General features: G+C 38.7%; 1 protein-coding gene across 5 annotated transcripts in view; it reads left to right on the forward strand.

The window, feature by feature from the left end:
• The first annotated feature begins 3721 nt into the window (after window positions 1-3721).
• Window positions 3722-18426, forward strand: part of RFC1 (replication factor C subunit 1) — a 44335-nt gene continuing 29630 nt past the window's right edge. Inside the window, exons 1-4 of one of the 5 annotated variants that reach the window (XM_083836240.1) lie at window positions 3722-3852; window positions 10009-10137; window positions 11886-11961; window positions 14108-14227. In XM_083836240.1, coding sequence (XP_083692366.1) covers window positions 3751-3852; window positions 10009-10137; window positions 11886-11961; window positions 14108-14227 — 427 coding nt within the window. In that variant the 5' untranslated portion in view covers window positions 3722-3750. Of the gene's footprint in view, window positions 3853-4028; window positions 4425-8679; window positions 9241-10008; window positions 10138-11885; window positions 11962-14107; window positions 14228-18426 lie in introns of those variants that run through there. The other 4 variants (XM_083836237.1, XM_083836238.1, XM_083836241.1 and 1 more) reach the window with 4 other exon arrangements.

The raw sequence follows: 18426 nt of genomic DNA on the forward strand, positions 1-18426 counted from the left end.
AAGTCTTTGTAGATGCTGCTATATCACTAAGGTAGTTTGTTACCACGATTACTGGATGTTTGAGTTCAAAACGCCCATAGAAGCTCTGTAACACTGTGGCTTTTTATTGGTGAGGTAAAACCATCAGGCTTCTCCCCAGCAACTAGAGCAGAGTTTGCACAACCTGCATCTTATTGCAGGCAACGGGGTGCATATACATGAGATGTGAAAGGTGCAGCAGAGACTTGTGCTCCCAGATGCTTAATCTGGACAAAGTCACGAACTGGATTTCTTTCCTTATTATTGATATGACTTGGAGCATGCCCTAATCAAGGTTTGGAAATGTTTTTCACTACAAGACTCCAAATCTAGTTTCTTACTGCTTTGTCACTTCAACTGTTCAGTCTATAATGTAACTTCATAAAGTTCCTTTTTTTCTGTTTTCCTCTTTTCCTTAAAGAGGAAGCAATTAAACTGATGAGAATCAAGTAGTGACTTGAATTTGGAAGGGGGTTATGATTAGCTAGCTGAGCAGAGAGGGGGAAAGGAAATATGTGACTGTTAATTTAGAAAACAATTAACACAGGCTAGTGAGATGTGATCAGGGACTGTTGAGAAGCGAGGTTGCGGAGGGAGGGGAAGAGAAGAGGCAGGAATTAATTATTCCACTAGCTCAAGTGGTAAAGTCAGAGCAGGCTCTAGCCCTGATGCTGTTTGTGGATGTCAGTAAGATGCTGCACAGTGGGACTTCCTGCCCCCAGCCGTGCATTTAATGGCCCTGGTTTCAGAATGAATCACGGCTGGGAGAGGCTGTGGTCTCCAGGGCACCTGCCATTGCTGTTACAGTAGTCAGGAGGCCTAATAATTACACAGTTCAATTCACATCTATCAAATTTCCTTTTCTATTCTTGCCTCTGCCAAGATTAAGTGATTCAAATTCTGAAACCAGCTTCTCACTTGACCACAGATTATGTTTCTTGGGTCAGGGTTTCATCTTGAAAACCTGGGGTTTGATCTGCAGAAATGTTGAACACGTTACTTGCAAAGTTTGAATGTATACAATGTCAGCATGAGTTAAGACACTCATTCTGTCTAGATATTCAAATGAAGATAGAGAAAAGACTTAAAGACAAAGTTCACTTAGAAAAAGTGTGATGTTTACAATAGCATCAGCTGCTCAGATCTGCTAATGTTAAGTGCTCCAGAAGCATGACTTATGTAACTGTCCTTCACGCTGCAATGCAAGTCTAAAACTTATCTTTGCCTTATACAGCAGAAACTGTTTGAGATGGGATCAACTCTTTTCTGAAGACACATAATTGTGATGGCTACTATAGAAAGCTTAACGTCAATAGAAACTAGAGCACAGATTTACAAGGAATTTTTGGTCTGCAACAAAATGCAAACTCCTGTTTCTAAAAGTTTTTTTTTTTTTTTTTTTAACCAGAGACTCTAATAAACAGACTATTACCTACAGGATTTATCCAAAATACAGCCTACCATCTAGTAAATGAGTACTTTAATTTTTATTAATGCCATGAAAAAATGTAGAATTCAACCTGAAATTTTAATTTCAAGAAACATACTCTTGCTGTGTTTTCCCACAGAATTATGATACTGTACTTCTTTAGGGCAATTCCTAACCTCTGAGGTTCTTTGGACATCTGTGAAGCTCAGAACATCTCTGTTGCATGATACATCATAAAGATTTCTTAAACATGACATGAATTGTCCCCTAAAACAGTCCAGAAACACTGCCTTATGGACTTCAGAAGTATATCAGTGTTATGATACAATGTTATCTATTCTGTACTTCAGTTAAGTTTCATGTAATTCAAATCTGTAGAGCAGTAAAAACATTACCTCAAGATAGTTACAATGAAAGTTGATTTCAATTCCAAAATGGTATCAACATAGTAAAATACAAAAATGTGAAAATAAACAGAAAGAAACAGACTATTTTTCATTTATCAGTATAAGAAAACACTTTTGCCGTATAAACTTGAAAAGGCCTTCCCTAATAACAACAGTAAGACTGGTTTTGTTCAATAGGGAAGAAGCCTAAAGCTAAATTAACATTTCAGTTTTTTTTTTTTTAATGTAGAAAACATCAACTGAAAAGTCAAACAGTCTGATTTTCAAAAATTTTTCAAACTGATTTTCAAGTCTGATTTTTTATTATTTGTGTTTCATAAATACAGTGGTGACATTGAGTGTACTTTTGCTATGTTTTAAAAAATCAGCATTTTAAATGGGATAATATACCTTTAAAACATAACCCATGATCAATTAGAGGATCAGGAGGGATACTGCCTTCATTTTACCTTGCAAAGCACATCTTAATACAATGATTATTCAGGTTTGTTTCCTGTGGAAGTACATGTTTTTTCCTATTTGCAGTGGTTTCACAGCTATGCATGCAGAAACAGACCATCCCCCTGCTGTACCCAGAAATGAATTCCAAACATTCAGTCTAAAGGGTTTAACCCTTCTTCATGAAGGGTTAAACTCATGCCTTCCAAGAAACATGAACATGTCACAAGCCCACAAGCAGATACTGCTCTGCTGGATGTTATTCTCGGTAGCTTTATCAAATACAAACAGAGATAACCACCTGCAATAATTCTTTTAGCATTATTTAAACAGTTTGTGTGGCTCTTACAAATGTCAGCCTTTTTAACTCCTCTTCAATTCTTGTATCAGGGACATGCACAGCTTTAAAAATGACGTAAGAATTAAACAGGTAAATACAAACATATAGCTAGAGATGTTTTTCTAAAGAGATACTGGTTTTGTTTGCATAGCCATTATAGTTGAGTAGATACAGAATGGCTTGCAAAAAGTACTGAAAAGTGTAGCCTGTATTCTGGTCTACATTTACTTGCTTGCTCTTTCATGTGCTTCTTAAGCATTAATCCAAATTTGCAAGCTGTGCTAATGTTACAGATATAAAAGAAAGAATCCACCAGCAACTTCTATACAAACAGGATCTTTCAATTACTTGACGTCCAACTTAAAGAAGTAAACTTGAACAGTAATTTGTATCATTAACATGCATGATTTCTCAGATTAGGCAAATGGATCTGTCTTTTATCTGTGTAAGTGTCTTTGCTGGAGTTTGATCATGTCACCGAATGGTCTTGTTATGGGGAAAAAAAAAGAGGTGAATACAGAAGGTACATAAATACAGAAGGTATAGAAATGATAGCATGGGAAATAGGACTATGAGACAAGTACAAATTGAACTTGGACTTTTTGCTGTTTTATGAGTGGTTTTCTATACCAATGGCAGTATTTTAAATGTCAGAAATTCTGCTTGTCCTCTCCTTTTTTTTTTTTTCTTTCTTTTTTTTTTTTTTTTTCTGCAAGACTGGCAATAATTTGAGATTCAGTAGGTTGGGTGAATTTAAACATCAAATATTTATTGAGAGGGGATCTAATTAGAAAATTAATTAGCAAGTAGAGAAGAAAATGGAAGAAAACATGCACGATTTCACTGGAAATGGATGCAAAAAGGTGACTGGATGTGCTGGGCCTGTAGCTTGTGCTTCTCACAAGACTCCCTGCTAGGCCTGGGACTTCCCTGGGGCTTTAGGGATGCGGGAGAATCCGGCAGAGGAATAAACTCCTGGCACTTCCTGCAGGACCAGGGAAGGGGAAGAAAAAGCAGGGAGATTGTTACGGCAGGGAGGCGATGTTAGGGCCGGCTGTATCCCCTGTGGGGATACACTGCCCCTGTGTGCCTCACGCGCTTCAGCGCAAAAAAAAATAATGATTTATCTAGCGGAGGTAAACCTCGCCAGTGCAAATGGCAGGGCTAAGGAAACACCTGTTCCTCTAGACCTGCACGTACTGCAAGGCCACCATTTTGAGGTGAGCTGCTGCCTCCATTAGGGAGCTGGGGTTGTTTAGTCTGGAGGAGGCTCAAGGGAGGCCTTATTGCTCTCTGCAACTGCCTGAAAGGAAGGTGTGGGGAGCTGGGGGTCGGCCTCTTCTCACAGGTAACCAGTGATAGGCCTAGAGGGAATGGCCTCAAGTTGCGCCAAGGGAGGTTCAGGTTGGAAATGAGGAGACATTTCTCCTCAGAAAGAGCAGTCAGGCACTGGGACGGGCCGCCCAGGGAGGTGGTGGAGTCACCGGCCCTGGGAGTGTTCAAGGAGAAGCTGGACGTGGTGCCTGGGGACGTGGTTTTGTGGGTGACAGTGGCGGCAGGGGGGTGGTTGGACCCGAAGATCTCGGAGCCCTTCTCCACCCTAACGCCCCCAGCGTTAGCTCCCGGGGCCGAGCCCTGCCGCCGCCCCGCCCCTCGCGCCTGTGACGACAGCGGCGCGCGCCGCGGTGGCGGGAGTTGGCGCGAAGCTTTGCGGGGTTCCGGGGTTAGGGGGGGCGGCGGCCATGGAGCCGGAGGCGTCCCGCTGAGGAGGCAGCGCGCCGCCAGCAGCATGGTGAGACGGGGCGGGGGCTGCCCAGCCAAGGCCGCGGGCCCGGCCCGGCCCGGCCCGGCCCGGCGCGGCCCTCCGCCGGCTGGGGGTGGGCACGGGAGCGTTGCGCAGATGGCGCGCGGCGGCCGGTGGGCGCCTGCCCGGCTGCGCGCGGCTGCAGCCCCGCGACCGTTGGGGCCGTTGGGGCCGTTGGCACGCGGCGCGCGCCGGCCCCCCCCCCCCATCTCCTGAGGGTGCGGGGATCCCGCCGCCCTGAGGGGAAAATAGAGCCGTGCCCAGGGGAGCAGCGGCCCTGGGGTGCTCGTCCCCGGGTGGCTGTGACCGCCCTGCTTCCTCCTCCCCCCCAGAAAATGGTGGGGAAACGAGGCACAGGCCGTGTGCTCAGCCCGGGTGGGAGGCAGCCTGCCCCTGCTGCGGCTCCGCGCCCCTTTTGGCCAACGTACGTCGGGGTGTTCCTGTGTCAAAACGGGGCAGTGTTGGTACAGAAAGGGGGAAAGATAACTTGGAAATTGGAACTCGATGATAAACAACGGAGGATGCAGTCCTAAACAGGGCGTGAAGAGATTGTAAAATATAAGCTTCTATCTGTGTGTGTGTGTGTATTTGCTTTCCAAAATGTGCATACTTTACAAACTGCTGCTCGCTTATGCAGCCATTATAAGATGGTATCCCCTCGTCACCTCTTGCTCAGACACGTTTGCCTCTGCTTAGGTGGAGTCTCCGTGCAGATGTTTTACGGGCTTACCTAAAAACGCAGTTCAAAGCCAGTTTAGCTTTGGTTTTGGCCCCTTCACATAGAGTTTAACTTTTTTAAAACATCTCACACTCAATATTCAGCCATGATGGGCGATACCATATCAGCCTGCCAGCACTAAGAATCCTGAAACTAATAAACGGTGGTATTTTAGTCATCAGCCACAAACTACCCATGTTCTTTGGGAGGGTGAGGCTTCTGCTGACTACCCTGTTCCCCTGCCAACACCTTGTTAAAAAACAGCTTACTGGAAGACTTGTTTCCTCCTTTTCTACCCCCGGGTATAAAGGCACTCTCTCCCTGTGTAGTGTCTTTTTGAATGTTACACATCTCTCAATGTCTGGCACTTTCCTAGAAGAGAGGAAGGTAGCTATCATTTTGGAAAAGTATGAGTTGCCTCAGTCCATCCCCCTTTTTTTTTTTTTTTTTTTTCAGTGCTGAAAAGAGGCAGAACAACTATCGCTGTACAGCTGTGGAGATAGAGGCAAAAATACAGAGATGCTAGTTGCCTTGTCCCCAGCTCGGTGATGTGCAGTGACAGCTCAGGCTTACTGGGATGTAATATCAGACTCTTTCAAACAGGCCTTTTTCATGTACTGCCAAACATAAGTGGCCTTTGTCGGGTTGGTTCTGCAGCATCTTCTCAGCTGTGCTGAGTGGATGTGTGCGGAGTTACACAACTAACTGATCTGTGTTTGAGGGGATTTATTTTTTACTCAGATTAGTTGCCTGACCCAGTTCCCATGCAGAGAACTATACTGGTACAACTGAGGGGAATGAGTGATTGGGAGCAGGGGCTCCTTGAGCTGCTTTTAGCTGAGAAAAGCAGTCATATGGATGGCTGTAGCATTAGCTGGAATGTACTCAGAACTGTGATACTGCTCTGAAAATACCGTATAGTACTTGTGCTTCAGCAGCCTGGTTTAGTGAGAGGTGTCCCTGCCCATGGAACTAGGTGATCTTTAAGGTCCCTCCCAACCCAAACCATTCTCTGATTCAGTTACCACTATTATCTTCAATTTAATATGATTAAACAAGCAGGTGTTACTGGTTTAACTCAAGTGATACTACAAATTTGATTTCAGCCAGTGCAATTTTTCTGGATGTGCCAGATATCAGAGGTGGTACTTGCAGAAAACTTGCACTGAAATAGACAGACAGTAAATACATACAAATGACTCTTTAGATGGAAGGCTCTTACAGACACTCTTTGGAGTACCTGAAGTTGTGCTACTTCCTATTGAGCTAGCTAGGTTGATAAAATTCAATTTTCTACCTCATAATGTAGTTTTGAGATGCAAACTTAGTAATGTTATTTTGAAAAATATTCTGCTTTACTGGACGCTAGTCTTCCAAAAACACTGCCTGTTATGGTTAATGGGTTTTATGGTGTTGAGGTTGTTCCAGCATCCAGGTGTTGGTCTTTGGTCTAGGATGCTTTTGAAATGCAGGAAAAAAATGTGCCAGAAAGCCGATACGGAATGCTTATGACTTTTATAACTGACTTTTTTTTTTGAATTGGGTACTTACTGAAGCCTGAAAGGTCACCCTTACAAACTCTTTGAGCCTTTCTACTACCTAACAAATAGGTTTCATTCTACTAGCCTTATTTCTCCTCGGTAAAACTGATGTGTAACAATCTTCCAAGAGAAAACTTGCAGCCTACCATGATTAATTTCTGTTGTCTACTGCTACTGCATAAGATTGAGGATTTGAAACAATAGCCAGAGCTGGCAAGACCTAGCCTGCATAGCCGTTACTGAGGTCGTACCGCTGCGCAGACAGCTCGGCAGGAAGCAGTGCACCTGAACACAGCTTTTCAGGCTGTCCAGACGCTATGCATGAGCTACCCCCCTAATTTAGTGAGAGTGATCAGAAATAGCGCCTTATCTGGGGCTGTGGCTAGGTCTCTGCGACATTTGGTGTCAAGATGTGGATCAGAATCCTTGGTTTAGTAGCATTGGTTTAAAAGATGCCTCTAAACTGAAGTGCTCGGTAGTAATTTCATCATATGTATTTTCAGATCTGACTGGTACAGACCAGAGTAAAAAAACTCTCAACCCTCCCTCTTACTTGGGTGAAACTGCTCAAAGTTACACTTAGCGTTGCTGTTGCTGAAGCTCCCGTGAGGAGCCAGAGTAATACAGTCCCAGCTCTTTAATTCCAGTCCCGTGGGGATCACCTGGGACAGCCATGCTGGTGAATGTGTCTCCAGAGATACATATATTGCTTCATTTCTGCAGTTGGTTGTGCAGTGAATTAATTATTCATCTGGCTTCTCTTAATAAATAGCAAAAAAAAAAAAAATCTTTCTCTTTTGAGTCTCAGATAAAAGCATCTGTGAAAGATAACTTTCTTGTTGTACTGTGACGTACTTGTCTCCCAAGCAATTCTGAATTCACAATCTGTTACCGTCCAGCGGTGTCTAACAAGGTTACCTAGAGTAGGCTGGCTGAAGAAGATTGGAGAATGTATAACTCTGAAGATTGAAGAAGACTGTACATAGTTGCTGAATTTCCTTTGTAGCTTAGGGCTGTGTAGTTTAGTCGCTCCTAAGTAGATTGTGACCAGGGGAAATGAAAATTTATTACCCGTACAGAATCTTCTACTCAAAAATGTCTAGGTGGCTTCTGTGCTGTTATATTTACAGTATTTTTGAAAAAAAACAACAACAACTAAACACAAACACGTAATGATAAAAAAAAAGAGTTGCAATTTCTTGAGGACTGAGGTGTAATTTGCAGCAAGAGAGTAGACTGTAGTGTTAGCACAGGGAGGCGATTTTGGACTCTAGATGCTGTCTCACAACAGTATTTTCAAGGAATAAGTAGCAATTTAATGGTGATTTCTTGATGGTTAGAAGATACTGCTTTGAGTAAAAAAAAAAAAAGTGATCTGATGAGGCAGAAAAGAATAATTTACGTGGTATAATTTGGGCTTTAGCAGTTGAGGAACTGGGATTAAAATAGTGGAAGTAGCTGGGTCTTTGGCCAATTGTCAGGGCAATTTCATGTATTTTGTTTATTAAATCTGCATTTAATAACCCAGGATACAGTAGTATTGTCTCATAGCAGTACCTAAAAAATATCAAGTATTACTGCATATAATGCTAGCAGGGCAGCTCATTTACTAGTTAAGAGTTTTTTGTTAAATTACTGAAACAGAGTTACTGTTGATTTAAAATTAATTGTTCTCCAAATATTTTAAGCTTAAAGTAACATTATCACTATAAAAAATAGAAATAGTGTTGCAGTATTTAAATCATTTTACTATGTAAAAGATCTAATGAGAAGTGTTGCCTGTGTTACCTTATGACTAAGAAGTCAGTGATGATGATTGAGTGATCTAGTCCATGAATCTATTTTGTAACTTTTTACATAGGTGCTTTCCTCAGACGTTTTGAATACAGGTATCTGCAGTTACAATTTCAGAGTTGTATAGTACTGCGTTTATATTGTAGGAGTACATGCAAAATAGCTAAGTGATGAAAATTTATGCCTCGAGGCATGAATTCCATAGACAGAAGCGTGTGTAGTCTCACTGCTTCTCAGTCTGCCGGTCTTCATTTGCTGAATCAGTAAAATTTTATGCAGGTAAAATGTAAACAATCCTTTTTTTTTCCAGGAAATAATACTTCTGAGTCTAGAAAATTGTTTTAAGCTAAATATACTAAATAAATCTATATGTGTCCCATACTTTGTTCATGCTTTCAAGTCATGTATTCCATTGATTTTAGCCCTATAAGCTTTGATAATCCAAATCCAAACCATCACAGGACTGATAAGAGAAAAGGAGCCTGATACACACATAATCGTCGGTCATGGTTTTATGGAGATTTTAAATAAGATTTTCTTAACAATTTACTACTTTACCCCTAGATCCTATAAGAAGGAAGCACAACCTAGATGTGTGATAGCTCTCACTCTCTGATGGGGAGTAGCTGCCAGCTGGGTAGAGTATGGCCCTGAGCCACACCCCTTACCTGCCATATATTTAGGCCATACCAGAAACTTTCTGTCTTTCTTTACAATGGCAGCTACCCCTGGGGGTAGTGGTACCACAGAGGTACAACTTTTGTGTTTGTTTTTTAATGGAGCTGTAATATTAGGTTTTTAAACAGATTGGTGCTTGTGTGTAGGCTAGTGCATGTTGTAATTGAAGCTTCAGCTACTAATCTTACTTATTTAGGAAGCTTTTTATAGTTGTACTCTGGTAAGATAACAAAACGAGGTTACAAAACTGACCTTTCTGGAGCTCTTTGTATTATATTCTTAATGTATTTTTTCTCAATTTATTTCTTGCTGGCTAATTCTCTTAGTGAGATCAGATTTACTGACCTAAATTTATAAAAAGGTGGAGGATGCAGTAAGTCCCACTAATTGACTGCTTTCTAGATCTTGGTGCTTTTTTCCTGTTTACATCGTATGCTGCTTCCTACCTGAGTTGGTCATTTCAACAACAAAAACACTGAGCTAGGTTTGTGATAACTAATTGAGGAAAAAAATCTAGTTAGACATCTGTTTGAAGTTACTCTATGCCATTGCTAGTGGAAGTTTTCAATTGTATATTGCTGAAGAATTTGGTAGAAGGGGAAAATAAACTTTTTTTCATGATTCAGACACAAGAGAAAGGTTGTGCAGTGTCTGAGCAGCTGTTTTTAACTAGCTGGTCTTTGTTGTCTTAATTTTAAACAAAACTTGTAGATCAACAAGTATTGTAACAGGAGTTGCTGAGAGAGTATCTTTCTTTTAAACGCACTGCTGTTTTGCAGCTTGAAACTTCTAAGAGTTATTTGTATTTAAAAACTTACGAAAGTAATTTTCCTTTTAATAGGATATCCGGAAATTCTTTGGTGTTGTACCCCCTGGGAAGCGACAAGAATGCGAGAATGTGAAAAAGAGTGACAAAATAAAAAATGGGGAAGGAGACTCGAGTGGGAAAAAGAGGGGAAAAGAAACTAAGGTTAGTTTTGCTTTTCTTATTTGTAAAGTGCTTGGTTTCTCTGATATGCAGTTGTTTGTATCTTTTTTTTAAAGTCATAATTCTTCTCAGATACTTAAAAAACAATGTGGTATGTCAGTTTTTTTATTGGTATGGCTGTAAACTCGCTTAATGCTTACTTCTAGCAGCAAAACTTTGTGGGTGATGAAGGGGGAATGACTAATTTTCAGAATATTTGGATTGTAGGAAAAAGGAAAGGTAGGTAGAAGTTAAGATGGTCAGGTGCTAATGTAGGAGCAATCTGATGTATTTGAAGTTATTTTAGGTATGGCCCGTAGTTCTGTAAGCAGCTCTCTTATTTTTTGATTAAGGCTGATGCTTATGCACAGTAGATGTATTGTAAAGATTTCATACTGTCCAGTCAGGTAAATGTCTGTGGGAAGATGCTCTCTGACTGGTTTTTTTTTAAACACCTGTGAGGGAGGCATTAACATTACCTTTCTTGGAGGGGACACTTAGGCAAACTTGTTACAAAGACCGAATATTGTAAAATGACAAGTTAAATAAGGGTGTGCTCTAGATTCACAGTACTTTTCACGTTATTCATCTGAACTGTTATAAAATAGAAAGGAGTGGCTTTAGAGAGCTTTAAAATCACTTAGAGGGAGGAAAGGTTGCTAATGGGATTGCTTAATCTGAAGCATCAAAATCAAGAAGTAAGGTGGCCTTTTAAAAAACAAAAAGAGGTGTAGTGCGTGTGCATATAATTTCAGTGCTTCAATGTGAATATAAAGGGCCATTCAATGGAATGGAAAGACATCACAGTTACATTGTGAGCTGTTATTTTTACTTTGCACTTCTCCAATTACATCAAGAATTTTACAAGCTTCAGGTTAGAATTGGATGCAAATCATAAAGCATATACAGTTATGTTTATCTAGGATTACATTTTTCAAAGCATTTACAGCTGTGTGTGACTACCAAAACAGCATAACCAATAGTTTTTTTTATTTTGCCAAGGACAAACCTTTCTTTCTGTGCAGCTTGTGATTTTCATAAATACCTAAAACATCTCAATGGTTTTTTGTTTGTTTTTTTATAATAATAAAAATAAATCCTTAAGGTGAGTTAATACTAGCTACTGCCAGATAAAACATGTTTGTCCACTGTGACAATTGGTGCAGTGTGTTAGGTAGTTGCACTGTCTAACCAGTGAGAAGAGAAGGTGCAAGCAACTAGGATGCTGAATAGGAAATCAGTCTAGCTTCATCTCTTGTGTATGGTGCTTTTTTTCCTCCTTCTCTTTTTCAATCAGCTGTTACTCTGAAGTTATGTCAAATTATGGTGGTTATGGCTGAGCCGTGTCCAGAATAGAACCAAGAGCGTGCTGGCTGAATTCCTTAGAAGTAGTGTATTGGCCTGTACCACCTTTGTTTCGGGTGGGACCATGCAGTTTCTTTAAACTTTAAATTAAAACTTGGAACTTTGAAAATCTGTTTGATTTACTTTAATTGGCATTAAACCTGAATACTAATTCTCAAAATAATCATCTGCTGTTTACATGGATCACGGTGAGCTTTGCTAGTGCACTTTGTTCCTTGTTTCTTCTCCCCTGCCCCTCTTCTCCTCCCATTCATGAGTTAGAAAAAAGCTGTTCTCAACTGTAATAAATAAATAATTTCTGTTAGGATTTGTTTGAAACTTCCAACTTTTACTCAGTTAAATTTAGGACTCATTTACTGGTTGAACTAATAGGCTGTTACTCTTAGGTGAAGAATTCCCCCAGTGAAGATGTTCCCAAACAAAAGCAGACATACAAGAAAAAAAGAATCATCTATGATTCAGGTAATGTTTGCAGTGGTTTCAGAATGCTCCTTTGTGTCTTTGCATAAATGTTCAAGGTGGATTAGGTAAATGTACATCTGAAAGAAAGCTGTGCTTGGTTTATTTGTTGTTGTCTTCGATAAATGCAATATTAAAACCACTTTATATGCCACCCTTCTAGAAGAGGGGGAGATCTTTGAATGCACTGGTAATTTTTATTACTTCATACTAATTATTGTTGGATATTTAAAATGATTGTTGGATAGTTAAAGTGATTCTTAATAGTGCAGTGTGTACTGTGCATGTAATATACAGTGCACGCTATATACTATATACAGTAATTTTTAACGAAGCTTCTGTTTAAAAAAGTAAAATAAAAACTAGTCCAGACAGCCAATTCTATCAAAATTCCAGAACTTTTTGATTACAAAGATGTATATAAAATGTGGGGAGTTTCAGGCTTGCTGCTGTGTTAGGGATAAATAACATCCAACTTTGGGTACAGGAAGCTGACTGTGTACTGTAACGTCACAATTACAGACAGTGCATGAGCAGCATAATACAGGAGACTATTTTAAAAGAGTAACATATATTGATAAGTGCCTTTCTCTATTAGAAATCTTGTAAACGTTAATCCCATAGTTGTAAATTTACCATGTGGAACATCCACAATACTGTTTAAAGCACTCATCAAACGTTCTAAAATACTGTTTAGAATATAATACTAAGGAAAACACCTTTTAGAGTGCTTGTATTTTAAAAAAATCACAAAAAAGCCACTTACCTGTCAAGTTAGTTAAATTAAACTAGGAATTTCAAGCTTTTAAATTATTCTCAGTTGTTAGGTGATTTAATTCCTCTTTTGTTGGATTCTAAGTTTTGAATAGCTGTGAAACTGAGAAGATAGCAGGAGTTTGTACAATTCTTGACTTCTACTGAAGCCTTTAGCTTGAATTTTTAGTGACTTAATAGAAGATTGCTTCTTTTGTATAAGAAAAAGGATGACAGACATCTGTCAGATTGATGCTATTATAAACAGGAGAAATTGTTCAAATCTTCAGATAAACTGTTTTTAAAACAGTTGGTTTTGCTATGGGGAATTGCAGTGGAAATATTTCTGCATTTAGAGTTGGAGTACAAAAGTAATAAATAATTCAACTGCTACCTTTAAAATATTTGTACACCTCCGCTTTAGTGCTGTTATCATCTGGAGGTTTTGTTACTTCTAGCCCATTAGCAGTTGGAAAAGAAAAATACTGCTCTAAGTACATAATGATGGAGAAGGTTGTTAGGGACTGAAGTCAACTGATGATACAAAATTTATACACATATACGTATTGTAATTTTAATTACGATATATATTAGGTTTTAGCATGGAAAAAGGTAGGCTCTGAAGAGTGGCTATCTGTTACATGTTAGTTGTCTCAGCTTCTTCAGCTAGTCCTGCATACTTATTTGGGTATTGGCATATATAATCTTAAGTGGTGTAAGTTTGTCCTCTTGACAGCTTTTGGGATGTAGAGAGTGTTGAGGAGAGTGGCGGTCTACCAGTGCTCTCCTGAAAAATCAGGGAGTAGAACCCCAGTGATACACTCCCCCCATGGCAGCGGGGTTGGAATTAGATGATCTTTAAGGTCCCTCCCAGCCCAAACCATTCAATGATTCTACTCTAGCCTGATGTTAGCTTTTGCAGTAGATGTTGTGGAATACACCAACATAATATAATGCCATATAAGTTTAATCAGGCTAATGAATCTATGTTAAAAGTTTGTTGTTGTGGGGGTGTTTTTTTTTTCTTTTAAAAATAATCTGATGTGGTAATCTGCCAATTATACTAATTTTTGGAAAGGCTTTTACACAGATGTAGCAGTTCTTAAACATGTAACCGTATTTCATTTTACTTAAAACCCAAAAAAAAACAAAAAACCAAACTACTGGCTAGACTGAGTTCTCTACAAATTTTGATTTAGCCATGTACATGCTAGAATAAATGATGGCTCGAATATTAGCTGATGGAGAAAAATGAAGCTGTGCTTTGACCTTCTACGTAATATTTTTTTCTCAGCTGGTTGTATGTGAACATGTTAACTGATGTTATAAGATTTGTTACTTAAAGTATGTATTGTATATGGAGGAAATCTACATTTGTGCTGTGGTCAAAATACAGATTCAGAAGAGGAGGTGCAGTCAGTGAAAAAGTCCAAGAAGCCATCAGAGAAAAAAGCAGCCACTCCAAAACTTGGTAAAGTTCTAAAGCAGCATCCTGTTGTTTATGTTTCAGAGACAGGTAATGGAAGTGCGTCGTATGTTCAGCTGTAGTGGGGTGGATTGTGTTACAGATGGGATGCATTGTTTGACTGACGTACTCTTAAATACATCTATAAGACCTAATATGGAGGACAAAAAATTATATTCTCCCTAAGCTAAAGCACTTTAGAAGTTAGTCTCCAATGTTGTAAAGAGCAGGGTAAAACTGAGGTGATGTTGGGTAGTGGCTTAGTTGATTTAATTAGGCATATAACTTCATGAGATAACACTTTTTCTGTTTGAGTATTTCATAGATTTAGGGAAAGCAGTTAAGTACAGGATGTCTTTTTAATATAGTTAAGCGACTCACTAGCACATTTTGTGAAATGGTTACCATACATAGGTCTGAAAACCTGGATTTTTTTTAAACTTGGTATATGATTTTTTCCCTGTCTTTAACCTTTGCCTTTAACCAATATATTGGTGACTGAAAAAAAAAAACAAAACACCACTTTTTTGTTTTATTTCCTTGACAGCATAAGACCTTTTTTAACGTTATTTGTCTATTAGCCTTTTAGGAAGAACAGTAATTGGAAAAAACAATGGTAATGAACTTGTATATACCATACTTCTCAGTCTTGCATTTCAGCTTTCTAAATGATGGTTTTTGCTTTTTGTGAAGAGGAGTGGATATAATTAATCACTCTTGATCATTTTGGGGTATTCTGTAGTCTTCTGAAAAGAATCATGAAAGTGATTAACTGTTATATTCTAAGCAGTTTTGCCTAGAATTAGCCTCCTCTTTAGAAGCTGTATAGTTCAGCCAAAACCACAATCTTAGTTCAAGCCATAAATACACTTCAGTGGAACAAATAAGAGCAAATTCTGTCAGTTTGAAGATTATTGTGCATTAATTTGTTGTGGTGGTTATTTGCATGGTTGTAGTTCATTAGTATCACTTTTCAGTGTTGCTTTTTGTGTGATCCCTGATGTTTGTGCTCTCGGGGAGAGTCTTGTTAGATTGCAAACTTGAAGGAGACATTCATCTGCTGTTGTGGAACCTGTATCCTGCAGAATCCTCATTGAAGAGGTTTCCTTCTCAGCGCCAAAACAAAGTACTGATAGTGATTTTTTTTTTCCTTCAGGTTTTCCTAGTTCTATCATGAAGCAGTTTTGTTTATAATTATTTACTTCATATCATGCATTTTCCTCTATTAAATTGGAGATGTTATGAGAAGTTGTATTGGTATTAGTTGACTGGTAAACATCAGTTTATGCAGACTTGTGTCTCACTTGTGAATTGAGCGTTCTTAAAGGTATGTCACCAACATAGATGAAAATACAGTTTTTGTGAAAATTGATCTGTGGAAGAAAATTAACAGGTCTTCTAGTATTCACATAACATTTCAGTACTTCTTGAATATGAACTTTACTTCTTTTGGCATCTGCAGACACTTGGCTGAATATGTGTTCATGTGTGTTGTCGTGTGAAGAGTTTTTTTTTTTTTTTGAGAGCATTTGAAATATGTGCAAGTATCCTTGCAGCTTCAGGGTGTGCTTTTACTAGTAGTAGTTCTCCCATTCTGTTTTAACTAAGAGAGCTGTTAGTAGCATATAAGCAAAGGTTAAGATTATATGCAGGCAGAAATAATTCACTTTCTAAGATTCTGACAGTAGGATGAATTATGTTCATGACTTACTGAATAGCATAGATTGGAAACATATCAAATTTGACTGAAGTTCACTTTATAAGATAGAAAATAATGTTTTACTTTTTTGATACATTGTTTCGAGCTGAGAGCTACCCAAGTAAAATGTTGTCTAGTTAGGTTTGTTCTTTTCAGACAGATTTGCTTTTAAAAAGTGATTTTATTTATTTATTTTTCTGGACTGGGTCTATGGTAACTTCATGTTAATTTGTTGTAATGCAGATAAACTTAGGTATTTGATACCAAACACCAGTTACTGTACTCAGATCACCAGTGTAACACCAGCTGTAGAATCTCCTCTGAGTTCCCACTGGGTGGGCACATTTTGGTCACAGAGATGTTTCTTACATTTGTGATGCATCTGCCCACTTTTTACTGCTTTACTTTACTTTCTTACTTTATCCAGTCTGAGTTTAGCTGAGGCTTTAAATATCAGGTCTTACACATTTGTCTCATAGTGTAGTTTTTTACTAGTTGCAGTACTTCCCTGGTATATATTCTTAGAAACTGTGATCAAATTTAAGGCCTATGCAGACTTGAAGCTAAACCTTGTATAAAACATGTTTCTATAAGTGTTAGATTGCCAATTCTTCTGGTATCACTCTTTGAGTTTTAGAACGCATAACTTGGAAAAGTGGACACCGTCCCTGGGTTTGGTATCTCTTTTGTTAAGATAATTGCTGAATATAAACATTGCCTCCCTAATCCTTCCTTGTGTTTTTAAAACAAAAAAGTACTGTTTGCTGCTGTGTCCAATCAGAGGCATGACTCAGCTGGCTTCCTCCCCAGCCTTTTTGTTCCTCCAGGCTCTCTTCACAATCATGGTTTCTGAGATGGATTGTAATTATTTTATTTGTCCTAGGTATTTGACCTGGCATTTAGCTGTAACATGTCACATACTGAGATGAGCCCAATTTAATAAACTATCCTGAACACTTCATCTATCTTATATGTCCATATCTGTTTCTCAAAACTTAATTTCTTTTGACAGTTTTGCCAACAACTCTTTCCTAATTAATTATAAATAATATTTAATAGCATTGACGCCAGAGTAGATAAAAGATCAGATTCCTGAGGAATAAATGGTAGCTATTTAGCTTTATTACACAATTCTAGTTGGTGTAATCGAGCTTTTCTTCATAGGGATACCATGGGAATGCTGGTCAAGGTTATTAGTGAAATCCCTGAAAACTGCGGCTCAAGGTTACTGTTATCTAAAGAGCCTTAAGTACACACAGGTGACTTATAGTCTGTGACTAAAACAATGCTTTTATAATCTTGAGATTTAACACTTGACTTTCATTTATATTTAATCCATATAAATTGTTTCTTCAGCATATTGGAGCTGGGGAGAGGTTGTCTCAAGTGAGTGTGAGACTGCTATTAGCTTGGGCTAAACACATTTTATAAGAATAGGAATATAGAGAAGATACTAATGACACTGTAGGAATTTGTCCTTTTCTTGTTTTTAGTGTTACGCAGTTGAAAACTCAGATCAAGAATAGTGTCGTTGGACTTGCCCCAAAGTCAGTATCGTTCTCCAGGGCTATATCCTCAGAAATGTTTGAAAAAGTCTTTTGACATCAAGTAGTCGGTAGGAGCTTGGTAGTCAATTGTCTCAACCCATTTTTGAATCCGATTTGAAACCTCCTGTGATTGCTTGAACTTTATTTCAGCTCTCCTTTATGGCTTTGTGGGATACAGTTTTCTTGAAGATTATTGTGGGAATTACTTTTTGGTTTGTCTAAGAGTAGATTTATTAGCTTGTAAAGTATGTAGTTTTTATCAAAAAAAAAAAAGACAAAGTAAAGCAAAAGTGGTTTCTCTCTGTGGTTATGTAAGTAATACTTTGTTATTGAAATATTTAATTTAAAGAATTATCTAGTTTACTGATGGCCAGAGTAGAAGCCATTTTAGCAGGTAACAAGGGAAAAAGAAAAGCCTGCCTTGTGATAGAAGAGTCTGGCAGATTGGGAAAAACCCAAATGTTTGTTGTACTTGTTAAACAGTCGAACAAAGTGTTATTTTAATGAAGTATGGAACCTTGAGTTTTGTTTGTGGGAGATGACCTGCTGTTGTGATGCATTGAGCCTGGTCTCGTTTCATCATAAGTGGCTGTTTGACAGGAACTGGGACTTGAATTGCTTTTAGTGAACACTTGATCTTTCATATATGTTGTGTAGCAGTAATTATGTCTATGTAGGAATTGCCTTAACAGTCTGAATATTGCAAAATGTAACTTTAAAAGAAATTAGCCTTGTTCTAGGTGGTAGGCTGAATTATTTATAAAGCTAGGAAAAGTGAAGGTGGTAGAAAGCGTGTAGGATTGTAGGTTACTGGAAAGCCGTTCCTTGAGGGCTTAGAATACAGGGCAAGAAGAATAGCTTGTGAATGTGCAGGCTGAATATCACCGCTTTTAATATAGAGAATATCAAAAGGAAAAATTAGGAAGAGTTGGATAACTGCTAGTGACCAAAGAAGCCCTCAAATCCAAACACTGTTTCAAGTTAGCAGCAGATTGTCAGTGAAT

The sequence above is a fragment of the Anser anser genome (genome assembly GCF_964211835.1).
Source record: "Anser anser genome assembly, chromosome: 4".
Classification (NCBI taxonomy): Eukaryota; Metazoa; Chordata; class Aves; order Anseriformes; family Anatidae; genus Anser; species Anser anser.